Source organism: Sardina pilchardus, chromosome 21 (genome assembly GCF_963854185.1).
Source record: "Sardina pilchardus chromosome 21, fSarPil1.1, whole genome shotgun sequence".
Classification (NCBI taxonomy): Eukaryota; Metazoa; Chordata; class Actinopteri; order Clupeiformes; family Clupeidae; genus Sardina; species Sardina pilchardus.
In genome coordinates, this window is record NC_085014.1 from 28,918,992 (window position 1) to 28,945,581 (window position 26,590).

General features: G+C 40.1%; 2 protein-coding genes across 4 annotated transcripts; both read right to left on the reverse strand.

Annotated features, from left to right (window-relative positions):
• Nucleotides 1-458: 458 nt before the first annotated feature.
• LOC134068360 (putative monooxygenase p33MONOX) lies at nt 459-19,512 on the reverse strand. Of its 3 annotated transcripts, XM_062523914.1 has the most exons (9): nt 19,357-19,504; nt 18,886-19,024; nt 17,937-18,021; nt 15,308-15,495; nt 15,092-15,215; nt 13,303-13,427; nt 6,844-7,007; nt 2,214-2,401; nt 459-1,732 (listed from the first exon to the last, which is right to left on the reverse strand). In XM_062523914.1, exons 3-9 carry the CDS (start codon nt 17,962-17,964, stop codon nt 1,524-1,526), a joined length of 1,026 nt encoding a protein of 341 aa, XP_062379898.1. In that variant the 5' UTR covers nt 17,965-18,021; nt 18,886-19,024; nt 19,357-19,504; the 3' UTR covers nt 459-1,523. The 3 variants fall into 3 exon arrangements, with proteins under 3 accessions (XP_062379898.1, XP_062379899.1, XP_062379897.1); XM_062523915.1 differs by lacking the exon at nt 18,886-19,024 and having other exon boundaries at nt 15,092-15,212; nt 19,357-19,512; XM_062523913.1 differs by lacking the exon at nt 18,886-19,024 and having other exon boundaries at nt 19,357-19,512.
• A 4,605-nt stretch (nt 19,513-24,117) lies between these two features.
• Nucleotides 24,118-25,786, reverse strand: LOC134068895 (alveolar macrophage chemotactic factor-like). The gene is made up of 4 exons (XM_062524695.1): nt 25,680-25,786; nt 25,369-25,489; nt 24,604-24,687; nt 24,118-24,394 (listed from the first exon to the last, which is right to left on the reverse strand). The coding sequence occupies exons 1-4, from the start codon at nt 25,735-25,737 to the stop codon at nt 24,337-24,339; spliced, it is 321 nt and encodes a 106-aa protein (XP_062380679.1). The 5' UTR covers nt 25,738-25,786; the 3' UTR covers nt 24,118-24,336.
• Between the last annotated feature and the right edge of the window lie 804 nt (nt 25,787-26,590).

The following is a 26,590-nucleotide window of genomic DNA, read 5'->3' on the forward strand; positions in this document are numbered from 1 at the left end:
TTTTATCTCATAATTTTGACTTTTTATCTCATAATTATGACTTTGCATCTCATAATTATGACTTTGCATCTCATAATTATGACTTTCTATCTCATAATTTCGACTTTTTATCTCATAATTATGACTTTTTATCTCATAATTATGACTTTTTATCTCATAATTTCGACTTTCCTATCTCATAATTATGACTTTTTATCTCATAATTATGACTTTCTATCTCATAATTTCGACTTTTTATCTCATAATTTTGACTTTTTATCTCATAATTATGACTTTGCATATCATAATTATGACTTTTTATCTCATAATTATGACTTTCTATCTCATAATTACGACTTTGCATCTCATAATTATGACTTAGTATCTGCCAGTTTTTTTCCACCAAGTGGCGGAAACGGGCTTCCATAGTTACATCTGGTGCAGCTACAAATACAAATAAAATTACAATTCACACAGGATCAGGATATGGTTGTTTTATTTACACTGGAGTTGCCTTGGAAGCAACATGTTGCCCCCAGTACATTTCTGAAATCAAGGATGATAAAAAATATACACATTGCAAAAGACAAATGTATCATTCAAGAATAATGCTGTATAAAAAGAGGGAAACAAACCACTTCTTCTGCTGTGCTTCCAACCCTTACAATGGATTCTTTTCCACCTTGCATACTAATATTTGACAAAATCACCAGGTGAAGTCTTACAACTTTAATGCAGAAAAATATGACGTGTGCAAGATTAATATATTCTTTAATCCAGGTTAGCAAAGCCGCTGGAGCAATAATACTATTCCTGTCAAACAAATTATACTTCATATTTAAATAAAGCATTGCATCAGAAAAAGAAAAGTGTTTGCTTAGGCACCAGGTTAAAGTTCACCGCAACTTCAACACCATGGCAGAAGAGGAAGTCACAAAACAACTCTGAGTGAAATCACTAGATAACATCAAGAAAAGAGAGTTCTGTAAAATAAAAGACTATGCGACTTGCTTTAAGTGTAAATTCACATATTGACTGGAACAATGCAAGGACTTGCTACTCTAGTGAAACAAGAAGGGTTATGTGGGAAGGAGAATTCTCAAACCACCCCAAGACTCAGGTCACCACTGCTGAAATGTTTGGCAAAAGGGAATTAACAAACACACAAGAAAGATACCCTGTTAGACTCAGCCTTGGGAGCTGGGATTGCTCCCATTCCCTTGCTTTAATCGGACCTGGGACTTCTGGCCATATTCATTCTAGACATATTTGGCACTGATGTGTGAAATAGCCTGCACATACACAATAAGGGGAGAGAAGGGAGCGGAGAGGTTGGGGCAAGAGAGTGCATTTGTCTTTTCAGTCTTTTCACCATGTGACACGTGGGACAGGGACACTAACAAGGGTAGACCGGCTACCTACAGCAGGCGGGGTTGTGAGAGCTAGAGACGAGGGCTAACTGTTTAACATTGCAGGCCATTATTATTGAGTTGTTAAATAGTTTGGTTTGTAAGGACCGATTTGTCGTGTGAAGTTTGCTAGTGTCAGAATCCAGACGGCGTGAGGATGTTCATGTCCCGGGGTTTGAGTTTGTGTGGACGAGGCAGTGCCTTCCTGCCCTCCATATCTGTGATCTCTATCTTGGGGGGCATGAAGCTGGTGGGGTCATCCACCCTCAGGCTGACCTGGGTCTTCATCTCCTCCAGTGTACTGGACTTCTGAACCCCAAAATAGGACTGGAGGGTGAATCCACCTGTGTGGGAGAAGGCAGAGAGACAAGAACTCTTCAAAGCCAGCCAAATACACGCTCGGAAAAAAGCCCATGATGGGCAAATGTGAGCACATGAGATGAAGCTATGCACTCATCTTAGCATTAGTACATATAATGGTCAGTCTAATATAAACAGTACAAAACTCCTGGCTTCTACAGGGAATAGGCGACGGCACCCTCAGTTTACTGTATATTGCACTCAATACATTACAAATGCAACTACAATCCTTCTGAACAATGCATTCAGCTTGTCAAAATATGCTCTCTATATGGTCTCCTCCAATCACCACCTAAAGCTGGAGGAGGAGGGACTGCAATGCAATGAATTACAGCTTATGACTTAAACTCAGTTTTCTGTTCAGCTTCAGTAGTTCTTCATTTCATTATTCATAATCATATAAATCATTAATAAGTCAAATACATGTAAGCACAAACAATGCATGCTCAATGGAACAATCTCTACCAGGTGAGGTGGAGTCTGATCCTGGGTCAGTAGAGGACTTCTGCACAACGGGGCGCGAGGAGCCAAAAAAGCTCCATCTTTCTCCGCCGCCTGAGCCCTCGTTCCCGCCCATATCCCAGCTGCTGGTGCTGGTGCTGCTAGCTTCTGCTGAGGGTGTAGACAAAGCAGGACTCAGGCCAAACCAGCTCCTGTGAGGCACACAGAAAGAACAACAAGCAGCTATTAGTTACCATCAGACTGATGCCCAAGTACCATGCTAAATTCATAGACTTGACACACGTTACAGGAACACGTGCCAGTTTCTGTAAGCAAATGCACATCAATTATGTACTCACTATATCAACAGTACTTACTATATATTTATTGACTAGTTCCTGTTGTTCCCATTCACTATCACAAACTACAGTAATGCTTACTCTGTAGTGCTACAACCAAATATCCTAGCACCGACCACAACTTGAAAGCAGCACTTTTCCTCTGATGCACGCACGCTATTTGTTTATCCACCAAATAACGATGTCCACAGACAAGGTAGAGCATGTTGCATGTTTTTATGAAAGTATGATGTATTGCGACATCGAAGCAATTCCAATGTGTGGTTTCCTAGGTTTCATTTCATCGACAGGTACGCTACCCAATATGGTAAAGTTACATAGTGCGGTAATAGCCGATAGAGGGCCGCGAAGTCAATGCAGAAGTGCCGTTCACCCTGTTACGAGTTGATGAACCGCTGAAATGATTTTGTAAACATTATGTTAAGGTATGAAAAACTCTTTAGCGTTGCTTTAACTATCATTTCCATCTTTTCTATTCCAACAGTTTTTCTTGCAGTCTAGAAAAAAAAAGTAATTGCGGGAGAGAAGATTGCTATTTTGTTTGTGCAAGTTGTTGTCCTTAGTCCTGTGCAGTTTTTCATCTCTTGATAGATGAAAATGAAAACAAGGAGTAAACAACTATTACCACCCAAGCTACAAGTATACTCCACCATGTGCCGCTAATCACCATAGCTGCTTGAACCAACTCAGCTGGTATAGGGTAACTAAGTTGAGATACTGGTAAGGCTCAGCAAAAGTTTGATATGGCAGCCTAATTAATCTACATAGTACGTTGATGGTGCATGTCCAACTGCGGTGAAACCTCGCTTGTCTGAGGAAAAGCCTTTCCCTTTTGTTTCCATCTTTGAGGCTGAACCTGGGATGTACTGTAGCCCAGAACAGCCTCAGTTGAGTCCTGTATTATGGCTTTAAATTACCTGTAGTTATCATGCTACATTTTGCATTTGAACACTGAAATTCGTACCAAATAACCTCTACCATGAAATATACATTATATACTATACTACTATATTATATATGCAACACTTACACAGATCCCTGCAGAAGTATCTACAGTTCCCTGAACCAATGGCTGAGTGAGAACCGCATGATTATTATTATTATCTTTCAGCTTTCTAAAAAAATGTGCCAAACAATGGTAGACAGGTCATTCATTGTTCATTCTAGTAATATATTAGGCCTACTTGTTAATACTTTGCTCTGAAAACAAGACTGCAGCTGACCCAATGGACTTTCTTCACATTAAGCGGGGGACACACAAAGATTTTATAAATCTCAACCGATCTTTTATCTGTGAAAGAACCCACACAACGATAAAAAATCTTTCTCGGCTGCCCTCGGAACATCCCACACACTACAGGATTTCCAGTCGCAAATATTGAACATATTGAACATAATTACGATGATCACCGCCGAACTTTTTCCGTCGTGTCATAAAGGCTATTGTCTGGAGAGTTTTGACAAGATTAGCACACCACACACTACAAGAGAATCTCATAAAATAATCTTAAGAGTTTAAGATAATCGGCCGTTTTCTGTCTTTGGCCGGAAGGGGGGAAATCGGGGCAAATTCAGCCCGGTTTTCTTTATGTGTGTACCCCGCTTTACTAACTGGACAATACTCAGGAACATGTTATTATGGGCATCCTGATTACAGGCTCCTAATTAGCAAGGGGGTGGGTTCGGAATTTTCTGAGATCTGTGAATACTTCTGTAGACTGATTGTAAATTTGACATTAAAACCGTACATTTAATCAATAAATCATGACATGGACACATTTGGAGCAACCATGGGCCAAAATGGCACATTTGTTTCAATTAATCCAGACTTGGGGTACGTCCATACTATAGCATTTAGATTTAGAATGATTTGGATCCACTGTTGACACTGTTTTTATTTTAAGCTAGAGCCATTGCATAGTGTGGATGACTGAATCGTGGAACCATCTTAAACAGATGATGTCCATGTTCCCTTCCCTGATTCGTTGTGCTTGTATCAGGTGACAATGGCCATGGACTCATTACTCACTACACGACTACAGGAAGTGGATGGCAATGGATTAATATGCAATTCTCTCCGAAGATGCTGTATACTGTAGCTGTGTCTGTGACAAATAAATCCTTCTTGATCATCAGATTCAGAAGCATTGTGTAATGTTATAAAATGTCCACCACACAAGATATTTTTGTTTGTTCTTTTAGCTTAGCAGACAAAGCTAGCTCGCATAATGGGTATGTATGTTTGTCAATGTATGTTTATCATAATTTTCAATACTGTATGGACACGGTTTATCTGACCTAGCACCAGTAACACAGGGATACAGGACTTGTCATGTCAAGGATGAATGGTTGTGAGATTTCAGTCTCAATGGTAATAATAATTAGGGATGCATGATATATCGGTGGCCGACATATTATTGGTCGATAATGGCCACAACAAACCGATTCATATTGATAACGATTTTCTAACATGCTCTTAATACCCTATATTAAAAAACAAAGTCAGATTTTGCATCTGAAATTTAATTTCGTCATTAAATTTGGGGCACCATCTTTAGGCATCTTCTACAGGGGAGGGAGCATAATGAATGAGAGCAGTTGATCACTTCTATGATGACATAGAAACACTTTTTCTAATTCCTCCCTGCTCTATGACCATGTCCCTTTCTATTGCCTAGAATATCTAGTACAGTGTTTCTCAAACTATGGGCCGCGGACCGGTACCGGGCCGCGAGAAGATTACCATCGGGCCGCCGGCCGACCCTCTCTGCCGCCTTCAAGACGCACCATGCGGCCGCGGCCGCACTCGTTCTTCTCGGTCATATTGGTGCGAGAGATTTTCGCACAGAAATAACAGGCATATCATATGAAACTGCATAACCTGACCTTTCTAATGACGCTAGCCACTAGTTTCTACGACAAACGGTTCGCGAGATAATTAGCGTTGAAAATTACAGCTACATACAAAAATAAAATGTCACATTCAGTTCTGCGTCATACAGATTCTTCTCTGTGAAATATCTCATGATTTCGGAACTGCCCTATGGCAAACTGCATATCAAAATAAACAGGAGATCCTACTGATTCCAATGGCATATAGAATGTGTCTGTATAATTAGCGGTAATCACGAGAAATCCCTTTTTAAAATCACATCAAATTTCTGCCTTTTTTCATACCTCCCCTTTTCCCCCACTTCAAAATGATGTATTTTTCATAACAGAAGTTGTATTCAGACCCCTGTTTATGATATGGCAGATGCTTAATATGCCATTTCAGGACCCAAAATAGCAATAGATTGAAATGTTATACGTAGGCCTAATACTAGTAACTGTTAATAATAATAGCCTATAATAATGATAAATTATCTATCTATCTACCTATCTATCAGGCTTGTGCAAAATTCAGAATTTAATTGAGAATGACTCCTAAATAGCCTACCAATTCAATTCTTGGGTCTGAATTTAATTGAATTGAGGTCAAAAACAGGATGTAGAATTACAATTCAAATTTGAATTAAAGAAGAATTGAAATTCAAAGAAATTCTTTAAGGGTAGTGTTTAACAATTAAGTTTCACAAAATGTCAGATATGATCGCAACGAACACACAATTTATTGAAAACAGTAATCAATTACATTTCCAAAGTAACCTTCCCAAAACTGAATGCAGATTCAACACATTCTTCCTGTTATGTGACTGTGGAATTGTCTTGAATTGCCATGAATTGAATTCCACTTACTGTCATTCCAATTCAAGTTAAAATTCAACTTCCTGTGGGGTGGGGCCAACTCGATTCAAATTCCAATTCATGAATTGAATACTAAAAATTCGGAATTGTGCACAAGCCTGCTATCTAAAGGCGTACATGGTGGCGGGCGGTGGAAGTTGGGGGCATGGGCGGGTGTTCAGAGGGTGTGCAGACGCCTATGCAGGGCCTTGGAACACCAAGGCCTAACATCACAGGGCCCCAGAGCAAAAAAGTTTGAGAAACCCTGATCTAGTACATCCCCTTAAGTAGGGTTCAGTCCGAAGATTCGCAACTAGACTAGACGAGACGAGACGAGCCGAGTCGCAACGTTCTGAAACCTTGCAACTGCGACTAAACATGTTGAATGCTTTGAGACGGCTAGCAACTCCATGCTAATTCATACCGCTGCAACTCGGTCTCGTCGCGTCGGGAAACCCTTATTTATAAGTGATAAGCTTTTATTGTGATATGCTTTAGAGAAGACAGCACACACTCATGTGAATTTAGGCCCATGGCTTAATATTCATAGGTGTTCATCTCCTACTTACCTGCGATTGACTTTTGGGGAAGCGTAGGGGCTGGCACAAGGTGTGACTGAGGGGGTGACTGCGGGGGTAACAGAAGGGGTACAGGATGGGGTGCCACAAGGGGTGGATTGTGCTGATGTTGAAAGCTTGTCCTCCTTGAAGTCCCCAGCAGGCATCTTCAACTTCTACAAGGCAGAGGGTAAACAGATAACATTACCAAAGTGGTGAAGGTAGCACTCAGGGACACATTCTACCAATGCATGAAGTTAGGCAGCACAAACGGAATGTCTGCCAGTTACTCACAAATAGTACAATGCTTTAAAGGTGAACTTGGCAACTATTTCAACTTAATAAACCTGTTTAGAAATCATTTGGATGATTAAATGATCTGTTACGGTGAAAATGGTGACTCTCCCCACTCCCCCTAGCGTCCCCAGGCTGAAAACCAACCTTACAACATTGGAAGAAGTGAGGAAACTCGTTTTAAATTGTGTTTCTTACATTGCAACATCCACATTGTTCTACTGAACTTATGCTAACCGGATTGATATGAAAAGTAGCCTGGGTGTTCCCATCCTGCATTGCGCGGTGATTTCATTCACGCTGCTAAGGCAGTCTGGAAACTAACACCCACATTTTCGCCTGATGTTGGCAACCAATCACAGAACAGGGGAGAAAGCAAGACCATGATGAGCTATGCACAGACGCATTTGATAGACATCCGTGGCGCCCAATGAACGGATCTGGGCATTTCTTCAAATACGAGAAAATGAACGTCTGGTTGCCAGACCACGTCTCATTTGAGAAGTGGTAGGCGCTAGCCAGGCTAATGAAAGACCTGAAATAGAAGCACAAAACCCATTTCCTTGACAGCGGTTTGTTATACTTAGCAACGGTCTGTTATCGAGAAATATCAGACCTCCGAACATTGGGAAGGCCTATTCAAGTGAATGGAGCATTCTACAGCATTATGAAGAGTCATGTAATAAAACATCAATAGCCTAAGGCTACAATTTCTTTAAAAGTTTATCTTTCTCTTTTGGCTTAAACACTTCCTTTTTATTGAAGCACCAATGATATTGAATTCTAAATGTGTCAAGGCTAAACGCTTGAGGTGGGGTGGACTGGGGCAAGAGTCACTAATGAAAACAACGGGAACAGAGTTTGGCAGGAGGAGTATGGCAGGTGGTGCTCTGAGCTAGCAGAATGAACTGGGCAGGCCACTAGATACTGCTGGACCTTATACCCACGTCCTAAAATAACCTTAACTGGAAAATCAATAAAACACCCCTGTGATGTCTGTTCACATTTTCTGATAGTATTTTGTGTATTTGTTGGTAAGTATTGCCATTTTTCACCTATTATGTCAATACAAAGGCATCAAGTACACAACACAAATATTCAAATCAATACAATATACAGTATAAAAATATGTTTAGGCCTAAGACCACAACATGGCATGACACCTTGTTCTTGGCAGTCACAGAATCAGCTAACCTTATTTGCTCAGGCAGAGCATTCCAGAGCTTTGGGGCACAGAAAAACACAGAAAAATATTTCTCTCCTTTAGTAGGAAGCTAGGGCTCAGGAATGTTTTTTTCATGGAATAAAACTTTGCCTGCAGACCTTAATGTGTGTGTGTGTGTGTGTGTGTGTGTAGTAGGACTATAGAGCACTAAACAGGGGTCAAAATTAACTTTTTGAAATGTGAATATCTACCAGCCAGAGACAGATGAACTGGTGAAATCCACCGGCCATTCAATAGGAAATACGTCTGTCTGAAATCTACCAGCCAACTTCAAAATTTACCAGCATTTGGCTGGTGGCTGGTGCTAATTTTGAGCCCTGGCACTAACATATCAGAAATGCAACCAAGGGAAAGGCCATGAAGAGCTTTAAATGCAATGAGTAACATTTTAAACATTCTCCAGCATATTAGGAGCTAGTGATGCAAGAACAGGAGTGATGTGTTCATACTGTTTGGTCAAATTTAGGAGCATGGCAGCAGAGTTTTGGACTATTTGAAGCCTGTGTAAGTGAAAAGACAATAATCCAGGCGTGAGAATATAAAAGCATGTAAGATAGTTTGTTTCTATAAGATCTTATTTTGGAAAAATGTCTTAGTTGCTAAAACCAAGATTTGCAATATGGTGTTCAAAATTTAGATTGCGGTCAAACCAAATGCTAGGATTCTTTGCAACAGGCTTGACTCTATCCTGTAAGGGACCTACAAATTAGTTTGACATCCAGTAGCACACACTGTTTGACCTCCAGTTATTTGACATCCACTTTTTAACATCACTAAGGCAGTATAAAGTTACTGTTTTAATTGGAGAAGAAGTTTACCTACAACCATAGACAAACAGAGCATAAAGAGAGAGGATTGACAAAAACAATAAAACAGGCTGCCAGTCCTCTCTTCTACAAACTCTGTATTCATCCCACTCTTGCAGACAGAATAGTCTGCCTGCCAACTAGCCTTACAATCAGTTAGATCACGACAATTCCTGCACTGCTGATGACAAGGTGTTTTGCTCTACTGCAGTGTCAACTGTTACTCTTAAGATTAATATATTGTCACGTGTAAACCAGAGACGCTTGATAGGTGTGTGTGCACTGAGAGTTCCAATGATGCTTGATATTGAAGACCATTTTTACATTCGTAAACTGGTGAGCGTTCCCATTTAAACTTCCGATTTAGACATTGGTAATCCCAACCTCAGAGACTTTACAAAGGGAACGCACAACCAGGTCAGACGAGTATAGTACACATAGGGGACTCAGTATTTTCTTGGTTTATTCTACTGGCTTATTATCAACCTACTACAAGCTAACGGTACCTTAGGTGGAATAGCAGGCCCTCTGCCTGCACCAGTTGGCCAACAGTGAATTATAGCTAACGTAAGCCAACCTTGGTTTTATGGATCACACTGTGGAACGTGCTTTGAATAACGTTAAATCAATGTTAATCTTCATCCAATAAACATCGACAAATCTGTCATATTTCCGACATTCCAGTATCCTGTAGGATAGCTTTTCGGACCTCCGGCATTTTCTACTCGAGGCTCAGAAATGTCAGCTAGCTAGGCCTCTATGATAGTATTGTTGTTAGCAGCTAACATTATCAAGCTAGCCAACTTTCCCTTGACGTGAACTTCCTTTCATATCAAGCCATACAGGCTAGCAAGCTATCGCTAGCTAACGTTACCTGTGCTACGAAACAGGTCACACTCCTGTTAAAACAAAGTACAATTGACCAATATCCACACGTTCATAAACAAATGTAGAAGCTCAATACTAATCTTACATTATGATTGATCATACGGTGGATAAAGCGAATCACAAACGGTGTAAGGTTTAACTATGGCTAGCTATGAATGCAGCTAGCTGCTACCGCTAGTTTGATTTAGCTATCGTCGCTCAATGTTACGTTGAAGTTGTATCACCACAGAAATAAGAACATAAGGAAAAATACCTTTTGAAATGTAGATTTGTTTGACTTTCCAGTCCAATTGATATTATATTTGTATCCATGTTTCGACTCGTTTTCAGGTTAAGCAAATAATAATCCAAAGAGACGGGGCCTAGGATTATGTTGAAAACAAGATTCGCAAAATGTCCCCACCACGTCATGTAATACAGAATGTGATTGGTCCTTTACGTTCAACAGGGAGGCTCGTCTCATTTGAACACGTTGCTTGGTAACCCATCAGAGGAAACACGTGAAATACCCATATATAGAAGACATTGCGTAATCTGTTTACTTTGCAGGAACAGAACAGAAGCAACAGGACAAGGCGTTCAGAATCGAATGCGGACTAGGCTAGGCCTAGATTTTTTAATTTGACTCACGCGACCAATGAGCCATTCTCAGACCGCAACAATGCAGGTCACCAACAAACCAATAGAAAAGTGTTGGGGCTGAGGCTAGAGTTGTGCAATTAATCAATCTAGGTTAATTTAGAGAAAAAGAAAGAAAGAAAGAAAGAAAAAATAAACATTGTTATATTCTTATGCCTATGTGTGGCACTGCTCTGATTGTGTGTGTGTGTGTGTGTGTGTGTGTGTGTGTGTGTGTGTGTGTGTGTGCGTGCGCGCGCACGCGCGGGTGTGTTCTCTCTCCTATTGTAAATCCTATCCTGAATATGTGAATTTATTGATTGTTCTGAAAATGTATTTAACAAATGTATTTCCATCATCCTATTGTCTTTTCATTGCAATGATTGAATTATTGTTTGGAACTCCCTACTGGGTGTTCCTTGATGGATGTCTCTATGAATGAAGCCCCCATGTTTTGACAAAGTTATTCTGATGAAGGCCTAGTGCCGAAACGTCATTATAGTCAAATGAAGTGGTGATTCTAAAGCAGCAGTGTTGCGCTTTTTCCTACCTCTTATAGGCTACTAGTAAACCCTATCCTAACATTAACTTCACATCACCGTCCAGTGGACTGAGAAGTCTTGGCTGGACTTGCATTGGACCATGGACTATGGGCACGTCTCTGTTTCTGTCTTCCTGAAGTCTGACTGCTGCTGATACAGAGCCGAACGATGTAAGCTTACGCTAACGATGGAGAATCTGTAATTTTTGAAGATTCATCGAACTGCTGATCAGCTGGCTGGCTTCAAAGTGCTCTCACAATTGTTTATTTATTTATTTATTTTTTAAATTGTTTGTGAAATTGTTTATGTCTAGGTGTCATGGACAGATAGGCCAACGCTGGCGACCCCTCGATGTCCTGTGTGTAAATGCTTTGGGTTGCACTCATACAGTATACATGTAGGTGCTAAAAGGGACTTGAATTGAGATAGTCGGGGTTTTGTTATGTGGCCCCTTTCCTGGAATGGTCTTCAATGTTATAATACAAAATATTCATATATATATATATATATATTCAGATATATATATATATATATACAGTGAGGAGAAAATGTATTTGATACCATGCTAAAGTTGCCTAAACAGAGGAATATAAAATCATCATTTGACAATTGATCTTAATGTCTTAATTCAAAAATTGAGTAAAAATAAAACCCCCAAAGTACCCCAATTTTTTTTGTGATCGAAGAATGTTTCGTAAATAAATAAATGTTCTTCCTAAATGCTAGGGGGAAGGAAGTATTTGACCCCCAATGTAACCCTATGGGAATTTAACACATAGGGTTAACATAGGGGCAGGCAGATTGTAATTTTTTAAGGCCAGCTATTTCATGGATTCAGGATATTATGCATCCTGATAAAGTTCCCTTGGTCGTTGGAATTAAAATAGCCCCACATCATTACATACCTTTCACCATAGCTAGAGATTGGCATGGTGCTTTTTCCAGGAGGCCTATTAGCCTGTTTGATGCTCATTGAGCTCAATGCAAATCAAACAGGCTAATAGGCCTACTGGAAAAAGCACCATGCCAATGGCAATGCCATGGTTCCATTTTGGTGAAATGGGTTGCCCAGTGCTCTTCGTTTTAAGTTTTGAGTCTTTCAAAAGGAGTCTGAAGACATATCTATTCAATATGCACTTAGTCTATTAACGGTTCTTATGATTAAGGTTTGTAAGTTATAGTGTTGTTTTGTTTCTAGGCCAATGATTAAATTCACATAGTTTTTTATTATTGCTTATTACCTCCGCCAAGGAGGTTATGTTTTCATCGGGGTTTGTTTGTCTGTTTGTTTGTTTGTCTGTCTGTCTGTCTGTTTGTTAGCAAGATAACTTAAAAAGTAATGGATGGATTTCGAAATTTTCAGGGAAGGTCAGAAATGACCCAAGGAAGAAACAATGAAATTTTGGGAGTGATCTGTAATTCCGTTGGGATTCCCGGAGGTGTTGATGTATTTCGCGTAGTGGTGTAATAGCATGGTATGGCCATGTGGTGGCGATCTGAATAGTTCAGGTTCAAATGTATGACAACCTAGGAAGAGCAATGCAGGCGGAGGTCTGTGCTCTCTGAGTGCTTTTCTAGCTATTGTGTTGTTTTGTTTGTATGTCGCTTTGGACAAAAGTGTCTGCTAAGCATCATAACTGTAACTGTAACTGTAATGTAGGCTATGTGGAGGAGCGAGTGTGACAGTTTTTGTAATGATGTCATTAAAATCTCATTAATCCCGACTACACCACTGCAATTGAAAAGTAGTGAAATGCTTCAGGCCATCATCAGTGAAGTTCTGTGAATTCAACAGGTCATTTGACTTCAGGATTAGCCATTAATCAACTTTTGGTCTATAATGTGCGGTGGCCCTGAAGTGCAAAACACAACGGCAAATCACACAACACAACACAAATAAGACAACACAACACAAAAAGAGAAAACACGGCCCCGAAGTGCACAACACAACGGCAAATCACACATCACAACACAAAATGTTTTGTGTCTTTTTGTCTTTTTGTGTTGTGTTGTCTTATGTGTGTTGTGTTGTGTATTTTGCCGTTGTGTTTTGCACTTCAAGGCCACTGTAATAATCATCTAATTCATCTGTACTTACTGGTAAATTCTCTCCTTTGCGGAAAAAGTGGGTGTCTTCAGCAGAGAGCCCTTTGTGAGGTGTGTAGCCAGAATCAGTCAAACCTGCCTGTTGTTCAAATCTTTGGATGTTCTCCTGAGTGAGTTCTGAGGGTCAGAAGGGCATCAGTCAATTAGGCGACTGACTAACTGAATTTCTAAAATGGATTGTTCCTTAATTATGATTGGTTGAATCACGTTACATGCAGCTGTAAAACCCAGCACAACCCTTGATGTTGACTGCATTTAGTTCTATATTACTGTGCTACCACAAATTAATACAAAATTGATGTGGCAGCATATTTTTAATGTAATAAAGCCCATAATGTAATAAAATTGTCTGAGCAAAAAACATAATAACCAGCTCTCCCACTGGAGTAACTCTCCAAAAGGCTCAGGGAAAAAGTTCATAAATCTGAGAACACAGTCAGTGCATGTTGGAATCCTGCAATCTGATTGGCTCCCAGAAAGCTGCAATTTGATTGGCTCTCAGAAAGCTGTAATTTTATTGGCTGTGGGAATCTAGCATTCTGATTGGCCGTTGGAATCCTACAATCTGATTGGCTCCCAGAATCCTGCAATCCAATTTAAAAATGTTATCTGTTTTGGGCTGTTAAAAGTGGTAAAAAATGGTAAACTACTCAACTATTTAATTGTGCGTTCAGACCAAGACCGTCAAAAGTGTCAAGAGCGCCGGAAATCATTAACTTTCTATGGAGTCAGCGTTACCGGCGTCAAAAGCGTTCTGGGCGTGAGCGTGGCTTCATGAGCGTCACGGGCGTCAAAAAAAAGTTGAGCCTCAGTTAACTTTATGGTAATGAGCTATGACACGGTTCGGCGTCAACCAATCACAATGTTGAACTCTCAGAATTGCTGCTTATGGTTTGTTCAAATGTTTCACGTCATGGCTTTGACGCTTTCGGCGCTGAACTGGGTTGAGCGTCGCTCTGAGCTTCACCAGCGACTTTGACGCTTTTGACGGTCTTGGTCTGAATGCACAGTAACTGTTCAACCATTCCAACTGTCAGTTGTCATCAACTATGACTCCCTCAACTGTTTCCTCTGCCCACAACTGTTTCTAAATAAAAGTTTGCTTTGCATTTTATGTTAATATATGTTTTGCATTTTCATGCACTGGTAATTTCCTTGAAATTACATTTTCTAGTTACAGTATGGGCTTTATTACATTAAAATGATTATGTTAATTACTGGCTGTTACAGATGGTACAGAAAAACAAGCCATTTTTAAAATCGAGGACATTTCTAAAATCTATTCTGACAGTCTTATAACATAGGTACCTTACACATAGCCATAGACACAAGGAATATAATTCAATACTAAAAGATCACAGTCAAGACTCGAAGAACATTTTTTCTAATTAATTATTTTTCCTTACAGAGTCAGGGTATATGTTTCAGAGTATTGTTATTATTCAACTGTTCATTTCAATGTTAATGTAATGTTCATTGGTGTCATTATAAAATGCTTTGGACAAAAGTGTCTGCTAAGAACCACAAACATAAATATAACTGTAGGGTTGCAAACAATGTCTAACTTTTTTTTTATTGTACTGTCTGTAGCCAGTCAACTAGTCTGCACTGGTACAATATAGTAAGCCTATACTCATGTATACTTATGTTTACCGGAACTTGTAAGACTTAACATGACTTAACAAACGAGCCAAAGCACTAATTAAATTGAATGTGTTTGAAACACACAATGAATATGCACCAAACTAGAAATGTTAATCTAGAGTTTGCTTTAGACTCACTTATCATGAGGGAGCTCATAACAGTTGTAGCCTTGGCCTTGGTTACTGGGATGGTTGGCTTCACAGCAGGAACGCCAAGAATCCCTGTTTGTGCTGAAGACTGCCCAGATTCATTACTTAACTGCTAATTAATTCAGAACAAAATAAATACAGTTACACAGGTCTGTTTGAAATAAAACAAACAATGCTATTGCAACACTCCTGACAAACAATTACCTCTTCCAAATGTTTGAACTTCCTCTCTGGAATTACAGGGTTTTTCCAGAGGATTCCGTCAGTAAAGTCTGAGGGTGGCGAGTGCATAGGTGCCTCAAGTGACTCATCATAATTGAAAATCCGACGGCCCATTGCAATGGGTGATGATGTCCCACCCAGAAGACCCGCTGTAAAACCAGACTCCAGGGCTAGAAGGTGAACAAAATGCACTGCCTGAGTAGTCAGGTAAACACATAGACATGTGGGCGTGAGTATTTATGAAACAGGCAGACATGTACTTTAATAATGGAAATTGGTGTATCCAGCTTATTCAGATTCTTGAGAGCACACAAAAAGAAAACTGCCAACAAATGTAAGTCAAATGTAGACTGTATAAAATCAATGCAGACTGTATTGTGCTTGATTAAAAGCGCTAAGCTATGTTATGCAATTTCTAAGCTAACATTTTTTTTTGTTACATACACATCAAACATCACCTCATCATCCGCTAGCCGGCTGTGCCATGAATACACTGTAAAACTAGAAAAGCACTCCGAGAGCGCAAACTTCTGCCAAGTGAAAACATAACCGCCTCCTGCATCCAGACGGTGATACGGATCACTCCCTTTTCTTCCTTGGATCATTTCAGACCTAACCTCATTTCAAACATAACCTGGTGGAGGTAAAAATGCGGTCTCTGGGGACTTCCCAGGCTCCAAAAACAGCAACAACAAAAAAAACTGGTCCAGCCTGGACCATAAAAATTCATAACAAACATAATGAACTGTTTCACCCAATCCAGGAGAGTTTCAATTGCACAGGAGGGAGTAGCGAGCTAGCTCTCTGCTTTGGAACGTCAACAGAAGTGACATTACCCAACATCATTTAGAGTGTCTTTAATACTGGAAAGGTACCAGATGAAACTCATGAATAAGCTTACGGGTAGGGAGTGAGGTGAGCTGCTGTTGTGTCAGGATAATTGGCTAAGACATAGTGAAATAGAGTGGTTTAACCTAAATACCTGTATGTGCTTAATTTGCCTGAAAAGGAGACAACACATAGGCTGGCCACGCCCCACTAGATCTCCTTTCAGGCAGATACTCTGGAACGCCACAATTCACTCACATTTTCATCCGACCCCAGAAAGGGCCGGCCAATCTGTGATGAGAGGTTATGACGCTACAGTTTCAATTTAAGTGGTAAACCATCAACAATTGACCCTTCCAGAAGTCCCGCCCTCCATAGTTACTGTTGCTACGCCTGTCAAACTTTCGCACCTTGCCCGTCTATTACAATGGAGGAGACACGGGATTTTTTAAACAAATGTAATTTACAAAGACATCGCACCACACTGAAAGCTCATATTTGGTCACTAGCGAGCTACATCTGTCCTCTGTCAACTACAGTTGCATTTTCAGCTCTGAACAAAACCGTTCATGAGTTATTTAAGCAAAAGTCGAAGGTACGCGTTGTTTTCGATGGTTCCTCCAGGCTAGTACGAATGAAACGGGCGGGGGACAAAACTAGCATAACGTTTTAAGCTATACTTCCATAACGTCAATATTTGACAACATAACATGATTGGTACTTCAACTAGGTATTATTTTAGACAGAATTGCTGACGGGCTATACATACGTCTCGTTGAATGTCTGTTAAGAACTTTTTGCCGCCATCGTGAAACGTATCTCGCGGTTATGGAAATATCACGCAATATGCAAAATTTAAAGTTAGAAAAATACGTATTTCAAACTAGATCATGTCTTTATAGTTCAACATGTTATTTCACCGTGATTTCACGTGTTTGGGGGCACCACACATCCAAATAAATGCCCTTAATGGCCCACAGGCTATGCAGTCTCCATAGGTTAACATGGCAAAAACTCGAAAGCTTGCCAGGCCTTGCTTGCCTAGTTACGGGTTGCTAAGCCACGATTGGCCTGTGGCGGTTTTAGGGCGTGGCTCTGGAAGGGTCAATTCAAATCAGAAGAATGTGTACATTTATTTACAGCAAAGGTGCCTGCATATTATTTTCTGACTGCTGATACTGTTTATTGTCAGTTTGTAAAGTTTAGCCAAAGTAGGACATATTAGGAATCCCTGAACAATGTGATTGGTTAGGCTGGACCAATGATTTAAAAGTTAGTGCAAAGTTTACATCCATCATGTTTCCCAATCATCTGAGTCTCCAGTTCATGAAGTGAATGACAACAAATACATTCTGGCTCGGCCAGTTTCAACACCTTAGTGAGAGCTCCATATTTATATGGAAAGTACCCACTGTACTGCCAGGGTGACAATGCACTAGAATTCAGTCACTTGTTGTGAGTGAAACTCTTAACAAGCCAACAAGCCCCAGTCCAGAAGGCAACAAGGCAACAAAGCTATGATGTATGATACCGAGTAGATACACCAAACTGTGAACTGCATACAGTGTCACTAAAAGTCAGTTGTCAAAATATTTGAGACTTTGGTTGCAACTGACTGAATGGCTAAAATGCCATTGAATGAAGTGAATATTCTGCCAGAAGAAAGACTGTCAAGGGTCTGGACTACAATTTAAATAACAAACCATAAAAAACAGAGCGGTCAAGAGGGCAAAGAGGGCTTCAATCAGTGAGCAGAGCTTACCCCTCGGACATTTTGACTTACCTGGCGTTTCACCTGGTCTGGAGCCCATCTTAACACAGCAAGTCAGACAAGAGCAATCCAGACGAGATAGGACTCTGTAATCACACTGTAAGTGAGAGAGAATTATGACCATCTTTTCAAAGTGTTCATAATAATCTTTTACAATTTTATTAAAAATGAATCTAAAACTCAGGTCTAAACAGTTCATATCTTTCTTTAGGGGCACCAAAGATCAACCGTCTCTGGGGCACTATGTCCCAGTCATGTCTATTATTTTTGATTTACATAATTCAAATGAAATGAGCTGCATACAAACAAGTGACTGCCCTGGTGTCAGCTCACCAAATGTCAGAGCTAGTTTCAAACTTTAAAGGTCACCCAAGGCAAACACTGACGGGATCACTGATGCATGATCTGCCAATGTTTGCTAAAATATTGTTAGTTGGTTATTCACTTAGCCAGTCTTAGGCCTAATACATATCCGACCATAGACCTAATGCACAGGCCTATCCTCCAAATGATATTAAAAATTGGGTTTGTGCTAGACTGACTGTAATGCCATTGACTGTACTAGACTAGACCATGCACAATAAGTAAACTAGGTTGTTATCTGAACTGGTACTTAAACATAGCACTGGTTTATGTTCACAGAGTTACACTAAGTCGGAGTGAATAATCTGCGCAGGTGAATGTGAAGCCCTGCCGAAATTTATTTTAATAATAATTAGCCAGCTAGATTAGGCCTACTCTGTCATGATAGGGGGCTGAACATGACGTCCAACTTTTAAGTAGGTACTGATTTAAGACGCACGCTTATAATTTAAAGCACTTTATTAACCTAGAGGATCAGTCTGAACTAGACAACACGAATTACTGTCATGGTCCAACCAAGGCATGCATGAAGATCCTTCGACCAATTAGGCAGCAGACTATTTTATATGCTATTACAATATGCTTTTGTGAACCATACCAAGGTAGATTATTGCAATCCAAGTAGCGTGTGGAGACCTCACAGGCACAGCAGCTGAGTATTTTGGGGAACTGAGCTGTCACGAGCCTGACGTCTAACCTTTCCTTAAATTTCACCAGTCAGCTGTTTAGCCTGCAGACTAACAGGAAGAAAATTAATCTATAAATGGTTAAACTCCATTCATTATTATTGTCATTACATATTATCATTATTTAGCAACTTATAGGCTACTGCCTATACACTGAAGTTGCCTACAGTATAATGGCAGTCGGTTAACGAATAACGTCACGGTGTTATTTATCTACATTTCTTCTGCATATGCACGCCGTTAATGGACAGCTGTTTACAATAGCCTGTAGCTGTAGGCTATAACAGGATAATTCTGATGGTGAAGTTACGTTGTCTACATTGCACATTTCGCATGAAATAATCGACACCGCCGTTAGGTAAAAGCACAAATTTCAACCTTACCAGTCTCCGGAATCAGACTGACAGTGACAACAAGCTTATCTAAAAGTCCGTTGACTGCCACTGCCACTGACGCAGATTGTCGCAGTTGTTTAGTGTGCCTTGGAAGGATAAACAAGCACTGATCGACCCATCCATGACTTTTGGACGCTCAGTGACCGGTCACATTTTGATGCAAGTGCACCAATCGCCTCAGTCCTCTTGGACTAAGGCGGAAGTAAAATGGGATTTTATCAGGACGTGTCCAGCTGAAGCTACTGGTGTCACAGTACACGCCAAACTTAAATGTCAGTGATTGCGGCGTAGGTTCTATTGCGGCGAGACACATTATTTTAAAACGTTTAAAAAAGTTGCATGGGTTAACCATGTTGCAAAAACTATGGACCCCAATTAAAATGAGCTTATAGGCCTAATAATCAAACATAAACAAGCTGATTGACTTATATTGCAGTGCTCTGTGGTAGGCTACGTAAAGTATGTTCAAAGCCTGCCATTCTGTCTGCCTTTCACTTTCTGTTTTTAAAATGATGTATGCTCAATGATAGGCTACAATTGCAGTATCATATAGCAAGCATACACTGCATTTCAGTAGCCTAAAGGTTTGACACCTGTGGAAATCTAATTACAGTTTAACACTAATATTTGAAACACCAATATTATTTTTTCCCCGGTGACAACTTACACGTAAGATGATAAATGAGGTAAATATAGCAACATTTAAATAAAATAAGTAATGCAGGGGTAGGCCTAGGGGTAAGTATAGCATCAGTTCAAAGAGCCTTGATACTCACTGTATCCATTCTTGCTGGAAAGCAGGCAGCTCAAAGTGTCCACTTTGGGCCCTATTTCATTTCACACACAGCTTTGCTACAGTCATACAATGTAGTGAAGAAGAGGTCAGCTTTGCTACAGTCATGCAGCGCTGATCTGTGAGGAGGAGAGGGTAGGCTGGACACAACCATATGCACATTTTCAGCACCACCAAGGCCCTTTGCATGAGTTCTTCCACCTCTGGGCATTGGGGGTGTTATCTGTACCTTAAACTCAAGCTTTCCAAGTGTGAATTTAATCTGTTAAATATTTGAGTTATTATTATACTGTTATATTGCATATAACACATCAGTTTTTTTTCATCAACACTAGGTGGCAGCAGAGTTTTGGAGGCAGTATTGTTTTTGTTCAAGTAAGTCTAATTTTCTCTTAGTGGTGAGAGGCAAAGTGAGCTACTCTGCTGGTTTGGTCACATTTAGTTACATTGTGCTGATATGGTAGCCTGGCAAGCCAAACTATACATTAAATATATAGTCTGGAGTCGGACCATTCACAGAGCTGAAGCCTGTGTGGGATGAATAGCTCTCTTTCAAACTGCCTCTGCACATAATAGGCCAGCACTTGTGACCAATCAGTGCTTCGTTACGTTGTTCTCTATGGTTGTTCTGCTATCTCGCTGTCGCGCAGCTCTGTCGTCGCCGTGCTAAGGCGGGCACAAGGACTCGGTACACAGTTAGAGCGTTTTGATTGGACCGACTGACTTGGTGTCGGACGCAGGATTGGCCTTTACGGTGTTACACTAGACCATCCCTCTAGGCGCTAGGGTGCGTCTAGATTTTTAGGCTACTGGGGGATTGTGATGGCAGTTTTAGTTGCTTTCTATGACTTTACAGTTAAATGTACACTATGCAAGATTTACACCTTAACATAACCTTTATGAAGCACAGTAAATAAACTTGTAACAGGGGATTCGTTCACCTAGCATAACCAGGGAGCGTACCTATGTTCCCCGGGTCCTATGTCTCCCACATATGGGACTGGGGGACATAGGACCCTTTAATAAAAAAAAAAACAAATCAAAAAAGGTCCTATGTTCCCCGCTTTTCCAAAATAAATATGTATGTAATGCGACCGAGGAACATAGGACCCTTTTGGGGGAAAACGGGGAACATAGGACCCAGGGAACATAGCGAGTCACTAACGAGAGAACTACTTCAACTTCAAGAACTTCAAGAATAGTCCATCTTGCAAGAATTGTGAAACATTTACTTGTCATCTTGTCATCTGAACTTGGCATCTGAAGGGTATTTCACAAAACCTAGATAAAGGTTAAAGGATTAGATGGGATTTTTTTTATTATCCTGGCTGAATTTAGCCTTGACTCTCACAGTCTGAATTTATCTTTGACTCTCACAATGGCACATAAGTTACTCTATGAAGCTAGCCTGGTCCTGGCTGCATACCTGGACTGAATTTGTCATTGCTGACGCTATTATGGAATCCTAACACTGATGCTATCTACAGAAAGGGTCTAGCCACTATATTTCACGTGGAAGCTGAGATAGGTCAGCGTAGAAAGACACTTGATGGTTATTTTCTCTCAGTTTGTGTTTAGAGGGGTCACTTCTTTTCCCAAAAGCATGCAGGATTGCAACCATCGTGGTGACTGTGTTCCTGATGCGCCTCTTCTGATGAGTTTCTTTCCTACAATATTTTCCCTTTCCATTGTGGAGTAATTTGAAGTACTAGCTGGACACCATGTCCAACTTGAAATCGGTGAATCGTTGTAGACCAAGTACTCGCAGCATAATTGTTTTGGTGGAGGTTTGAGGCTATAGGCAACACAGCACTGGTTGATGCTCTCCCACTTCCAGGAGAACGGATGGTGTCTTAGCCAGTTGGGTTCTCAAACTATTGCAATTGCGAGGGGCACAAAATAATGATGATTAAAATATGTATGTTAAAAACATGACAGCATCAACCACAGCTGTTGTTTACCCTTGATGACTCATAACTTCTTCCTCCTGAGAAAATTCTCCGGCCTCAAAAAAGAGATCCTTCAGGTCATTCCGGCTGAGAGTTTTTAAAACCCCTCATCAATATTGTTTCCAAAAAGTAGCCTAGACTATTTCATGACATATTTCAACATTATTTGTGTCATCTTTATTTACATTTGCAAAGTTTTGTTTTGTAATTATAGCACAAAATACAGTTCGCTAGCCACAACAGTCATAACACATATTCCCCAAGATTCTGAAATCCATCCACACTTAGGATAAGACTGCATCTGCTGGAGTGAAACTCTAAATCAGAGTATTTCTGGTTTCCAGGCAGTTTAACCCATTTACTGTAAGGAATCAGCTGATCCTGTGTGCTTAGCTGCCTGCATGTTAAACTCCACAACCTCGGTTTTGAGGTGTATGGTTTTAAAGCGCAGCACAGCTAGCGCAGTGCTAACTGACAGAGCAATTGGCCCAATACTTTTCCCGATCAAACAAACAAAAATGGCACAAATAATGCACTGTCAAAGTATTGGCCGACTGACTGACCGACCACCAGGAAGTGCAGTGAGTAGACTATGCGTTAACCAGATTATGGGCAATATACAGACAACGTGGCAAATGGAAGATGAGCTAGGGTACTACACTGTGTATTGTTATGGAGAAGAATGAAGTTGGTAATGACATTGTAATAAAACATATGAGCGAAATCGCGGCAAACCAAACAATTGGTTTGTTGTGTGAACGAATGTCACACTGGCGGCAACACCCAACACCAATAATGACACCCGTTGTAGGCCTACATCCCCTGAATAACATAGCCCACAGAACATGCAGCGACACTTTCCACCACATGCTAAACATTGTACAATCAAAGAGGGACACAGTGAGGCAGTAGTGTGAATGAATGAGTGTCTTTCTCTTGTGAAGTAGGAATGCATGCAACACAAACTCCCCAGACTAATGTTCAATCTTAAATCTGATAGCCAGGTCAAAGCCACACAGAGACACACTGTCATGAGATGTACGGAGCCCTTAGCAGCCAGTCCCAAACAACTCCTTGGCAGGATAAATATCCTTGTATCCTAGTCATTCAGACATTATTGGGGTAACTTTCATCAGGCGACGTTTTCATTAGTTCCACTTTACCTATATGAGTTAAAATAAAAGGTGAGTGCAGAATGCATGTAGGCTATACTCTGCTAGTCACCCACAGTTTTTTAGTAAAGCAAGTAGCCAACTAATGGACTTGTGCAAGTAGATTCCTTCAGATGGGTTGACTGTAAAAATACCGACGGGCTGTTTGACGTTGTGCTGCTGGCCCTTAATTGGAACGACAGATGTCATTCTCATTAATCAAAGGGATATTAAGAAACATAAGAACAGCAGCCAGCGTCCAGTGTTCGATCACAAAATCACGCCATTAAAAAAGCGAATGTGGATTGGACACACCTTAAATGTCTTTAAACTTTGTGCCTCTGACTAGACCTTTCAGATGGCCAAGACATGCAGGGCCCAATGGGTGCCTTTGCAGTTTAACTGCTTGGCCCCCAATGAACATAGTGTCAGTGTTTTTTTCTTATTTCAGCTGTGTGTACAGGTTTCATTGCAGTACCATCCTTAGGACCATATATTTACCCCATTCAAAACTTTTACATATGTTTTATTTTACACTGGGGCAGAACTTTTAAATAGAATGTAAAACATATAATAAGTGCAGTGAAAATATTTGTGGAGACAAACTGAAGCACTCTTTTACAGACCCTGCAATCATTTGTTGGCATGGATAAACCTGCTATACACATTGCTAATGTTGCTCACATATCATCTGATGAGCCTTCTTTGTTCACAACTCCTCCTCTCAACTTCCCTCTGCGTGTATGTTTTGTAAAATGTGTGAGGTGAGAATGAGTGTGTGCAAATCTGGCCCTGCACCTAGGCGGTCAGGTTTCACTGTTTGCATGCAAGCAATTGTAGAAAAATAGTAAAGGTGTCACATGTCAACATGTTTATTTTTTTTACTGCATTTTTTTTTTTTTTTTTTTTTTTTCAAATCAGGTAAGGAGAAATATACTGAAACATACACAAAGCACAGTCCATGATTTCTGTTAGCTTATACTAAAATGAAAGGAAAATAACGTTTATGGCATCTTTAAGCAGGTTGTTCAGGAAATGCGAGGGTCTGCTTGCAGGGTCAGGGTCTGTGCTTGCCTCACTCATCGCTGGCACTGGAGGAAGTGGGCTTCGGAGCTGTGGTCATTTTTTTCTTCCTGTGTAAAGGTAGTTTGAAAATCTTCATAACTGTTTCTGTTCGATTTACACATACTTCAGAAATGCAGTGTGTTTTGGAAAAGTAGACTAAATGCTATTTTGATTATTCACACAGTTTAAGATCATTATTATTAGAAAAATGACACAACTAAGAGGGCCTAAATCAACCATCATTTATGAAGATAACAAGACTCAAATGAGAACTTACATTTCAACAATGGATCTGATAATGTTCTGTACATTCTCAGCCTTTGGATTCAAACAGTACTGCAGACCATTTTTAAGACTCACCCTAATACATGAAAAGAAAACAGGGTCATTCCACCTGAAATTAACCAATTTCTAAAAAGTTTTCTGATCAACCTCCTCACACAATAAAAGTATAGTGGAAGTTTGATTTAGCACTTTTGAGCTGTTTACAGAGTGGCAAACTATTCATAAAGTTTTTACAGCTAACCGCATATTTAGTCCATTGCATTTTACATTGTTGTGACAGATGTCTAGGCGTCTGCATTGTAGGTGGACTGTTGGCACACCAAAAGTAATGCTTGAGTCTGAATTAGTTATTGAAATAAGCTAATCTAAGTTTCCCAAAATGTCTTATGCAAATCTGTAATTGGGGAAGTGTACTGTAAAACAAAATTCTCATCAACATACAGTACTCAAATGTAGGAGGTTGGTCTTAAACACACCTTCATATGAGATACCGTCATTTCCCAACTAAGCCGCAGCTTATACATTGATTTTGAAAAATGTCTTCATACATGGGACAGTTATGGTGTTAATATTTTGCTTCCTTTAACTTGCATAAAACATTGTTTTGCTTCTTACAATGTGGCTAATACACAGGAAATTACTGTATAGGCACACAATATCACTGAACAAAGACAATGTGAAGGAATGACCCAACATTAATCATAATCATGCCGCTCTACAAAATATTGATTAGCCTCACACCGGAGGATAAACTTACACAATCTCCAGTCTGTCACAGGAATGGGTAGGAGGGAGGATTTGGATGTCCATAATTTGTTTCGGTGGCCCAAACCTCTCACGAACTCTGCGACAGCTGCATCGTTGGCTCATCATGTTGTCTATCATAAAAGACATAAAATAATGTACATTAGGCCTACATACAATTCTTTAAACCTTTAACATATATTTCTCTCTGTCTGTCTGTCTGTCTCTCTCTCTCTCTATATATATATATATATATATATTATATGAACAAATATTAAACATTCCAAACATAAAAAGGTTGGCTATACTGTTGAAATCCCTTACTCTGAGCCAGTGCCATGCAAATGCAGAGAGTGATCAGTAGAATAACTCTGTTGTCCATGGTTCTACCTTAAGGGTTTGATGTCTTTCTCAGCTTTCTCTGCAGAGTTGTGAGAGATTATATAGACAATCTCTGCCCGCCTTTTTCACACCTTGATCTGTGGTCTCAAATGGGAAATTTCCGGCTGTGGAAACTTCAGAATGTTCCTTCCTCGTCAGTTTTAAATACTTGATGGTCTTTTTGACCCCCACCATCGACTTCAAGGCAGTGGGGGCCAAAAAGACTGTAACATTGTTATAAATAGCAATAGCTTGTCCATGGTATAAGATAAAACAGAATTTGACCAAGATTTGTAGGTCATAACTAACTGGTGTCTTTTAATAGGTTAGATAATTTATTAATAAAGAAAGCTCTAATTAAGAGGAGGAACTGAAAGCTTTGAATTAGACTTTGTTTTCTCATTCTTTCCTCCGCCCTACTCTGACAGATTTTGGGCCTTTGCTAATCAGAGAAAAGAAAGAAAGAAAGAGAAAGACTGACATGGAAAGGTATTTCAATAAAGAAAAACCTGCCACAATGGCAACCCTGTATTTAATTATTTTATATCTCCCAAACTCTCAAAAAGTTGGAAAAGACAAAGTAGGGGATTTGAGAACATCCCTGGATCATAAAGATTTGTAGATCCTCTCTTGTTGGTTCTCCTCCTAAGCTCACCCCTCTGGTTTTCTATGGAGGTCAGATCAGGAAACTGAGATGGCATGGCAGAAGCTTGAATTTGTGTTCATCTGGACATTGGATCATTGACCTATCATGGATGATCCAACCATGACCCAAGAAATGCATCCAGATTTTGATTTAAAGTCCATGATGCCATGCACCCTACTGAGGTTCCAAGGGTCTTTGGATTTAAAAC